Source organism: Octopus bimaculoides, chromosome 10, assembly GCF_001194135.2.
Source record: "Octopus bimaculoides isolate UCB-OBI-ISO-001 chromosome 10, ASM119413v2, whole genome shotgun sequence".
In the NCBI taxonomy this organism is placed as follows: Eukaryota; Metazoa; Mollusca; class Cephalopoda; order Octopoda; family Octopodidae; genus Octopus; species Octopus bimaculoides.
Window position 1 is genome coordinate 71471642 of NC_068990.1, and position 2162 is coordinate 71473803.

General features: G+C 36.4%; 1 protein-coding gene across 1 annotated transcript in view; it reads left to right on the forward strand.

The window, feature by feature from the left end:
* Positions 1-2162, forward strand: part of LOC106871863 (dual specificity tyrosine-phosphorylation-regulated kinase 4-like) — a 63394-nt gene that overhangs the window by 6474 nt on the left and 54758 nt on the right. The window contains exon 2 of the mRNA XM_052970972.1: positions 557-1746. Within this exon, the coding sequence (XP_052826932.1) occupies positions 1195-1746 (552 nt within the window). The 5' untranslated portion in view covers positions 557-1194. The remainder of the gene's footprint in view (positions 1-556; positions 1747-2162) is intronic.

Consider the following 2162-nt stretch of genomic DNA (forward strand, 5'->3'; position numbering starts at 1 on the left):
GTGTGCAATAACCATATTTTAAATAGATTATCAAAAAGTCGACTCAAAAACAAACAAAATCACTTCTTGTTTACTCTTATTTCAGACCTTGCGCCTATAGTACAAACAATCGTTAGAACGTCGGATAAAGTGTCTTGCGGCATTTATTTCGGCTCTTTACATTCGGATTCCAAATTTCGTCAAAGTTAATTTACCTTTCATCTTTTCGGAGAGGATGAAATAAAGTATTGGGGTCAGAGTACCGCACCGGACAAAATGCTTAGCTGCACTTCTTTCAGCTTTACGTCCTGAGTTCAAATTCCGCCGAGGTCGACTTTGCCTTTCATCCTTTCGGGCTCGATAAATTAAGTGTCAGTAAAACACTGGGGTCGATGTAATCGGCTAGTCTCCTCCTCCAAAATTTCAGGCCTTGTGCCTACAGCACAAAGGATTATTATTATTTTATTATTATTATTATTATTATTATTATTATTATTATTATTATTATTCAAACAACTGCACTTTTTGTCTATTTTCTTTTTGTTCTTTGTTTCTCTTTCATGCTGCTCACGCAAAGGTACAAGAACTGCTAAATCCCAATGATAGCAACGGACATTGACGCGTTTTTTGATCTCACTTAATATATACAAATGAATCAATCTTGCCATCATCTACCGGAAGAACTTCTAAAAAAGGGACATACATACATATATACATACGTACATGAACGGATAAGTAAAACCCCAGCGATCTGTTGCACTTCCTGCAGGAATCTTGCTTGCATAGTATTCGAAAAGCTGTGTAAGTGTTACATCTGATTAACAAAAGAATGATTGGTCATACTTCGGTCAATTATTAAAGGAACATTTCACCAACCCAAGTCATATATATCAAATAGGTATGTTATAATCATCACAAAGTGAATGACAATAATTCTAATCGAGGAAAAGGGAAGTCAAGTCAATGTTACATAAGTTTCAGTGAACGAACGTCATTTATTTCATATTCCGTTATATATATGTAAATATATTTATATATAAATCTATTTATAAAGATGCATACCTACCTTATTTAATAAACAAATCTGAAATATAAAATACATTATATACACACTCACAAACACATCACATTTTATATATATATTACATACATATATGACATTTACAAAAAACATATACACATGCATAAATAATACATACAATAAACAAACTAAATATGTGGTTTGTTGTTTCGTGCTACCGTAATTCGGGAGAAGAGCAGACCAAACTTAACAAACAAACGCAGTCAAACCACTGGGTTTTGGTGAGGTGCTGCGAGCAGGTACACGTACTACGCGATTCTGAAGACAAGCGGCAGTCACGGCAAAATTTCTCCTCTTCCTCCACTCGCTCTTCGTTCTCCGCCCCATTCCCCGTCAACTGCCAGAATTCTTCACCGACCCCACCGCCCAGGCCTCCCCCTCCGTTACCACAAGATCTCTACGGTTTGCGTTTTCGATCCACTCCACTTCATCACGGACACTCCTTCTCAAATAATGTTAACAATGATAATCAGGACGTCAACATTGATGAGGATTATAATGCATACAATGATAATGCATACAATGATAATGCATACAAATGTGGCGATCATAATGATAATGGTCAAGATGGTAATGATGATGACAGGTGTCATTGTGATCAGACTGGTGATAATGATGTTGAAGATGAGGATGGTCAAGATAATACCTCATATTTTACATCGGACCAGCAGGATTGTCAATCAAAGGTAAATATCGTGAAGCATGTTATTTAATTATACTGTCTGTCAATCACAAGTGTGTGTATGTGTGTGGTGTGTAATTATGTGCACATGTACATACATACACACAAGCGCATTTTTGTGTGTGTGTATAGATGTAAAATGAATGCATGTACGTTCCAAGTTGCAAGCCACAGTTCCACACTTTAGTAGCTGAAATTTTGCACAAGCGCACAATTATTCAAGCATAAAGATCGTATATAATGCAACTTCATTTTCAGTTGTTTCCTCCTTTGCTACATGCACGCACGCACGCACACACACGCACACATACACACACACGTATACAAATAGATAGATAGAGAGAGAGAGGGAAAGAAAGAAAGAGAGAGAGAGAGGGAGAGAGAGGAAGAGAGAAAGATATATATATATATATATATATA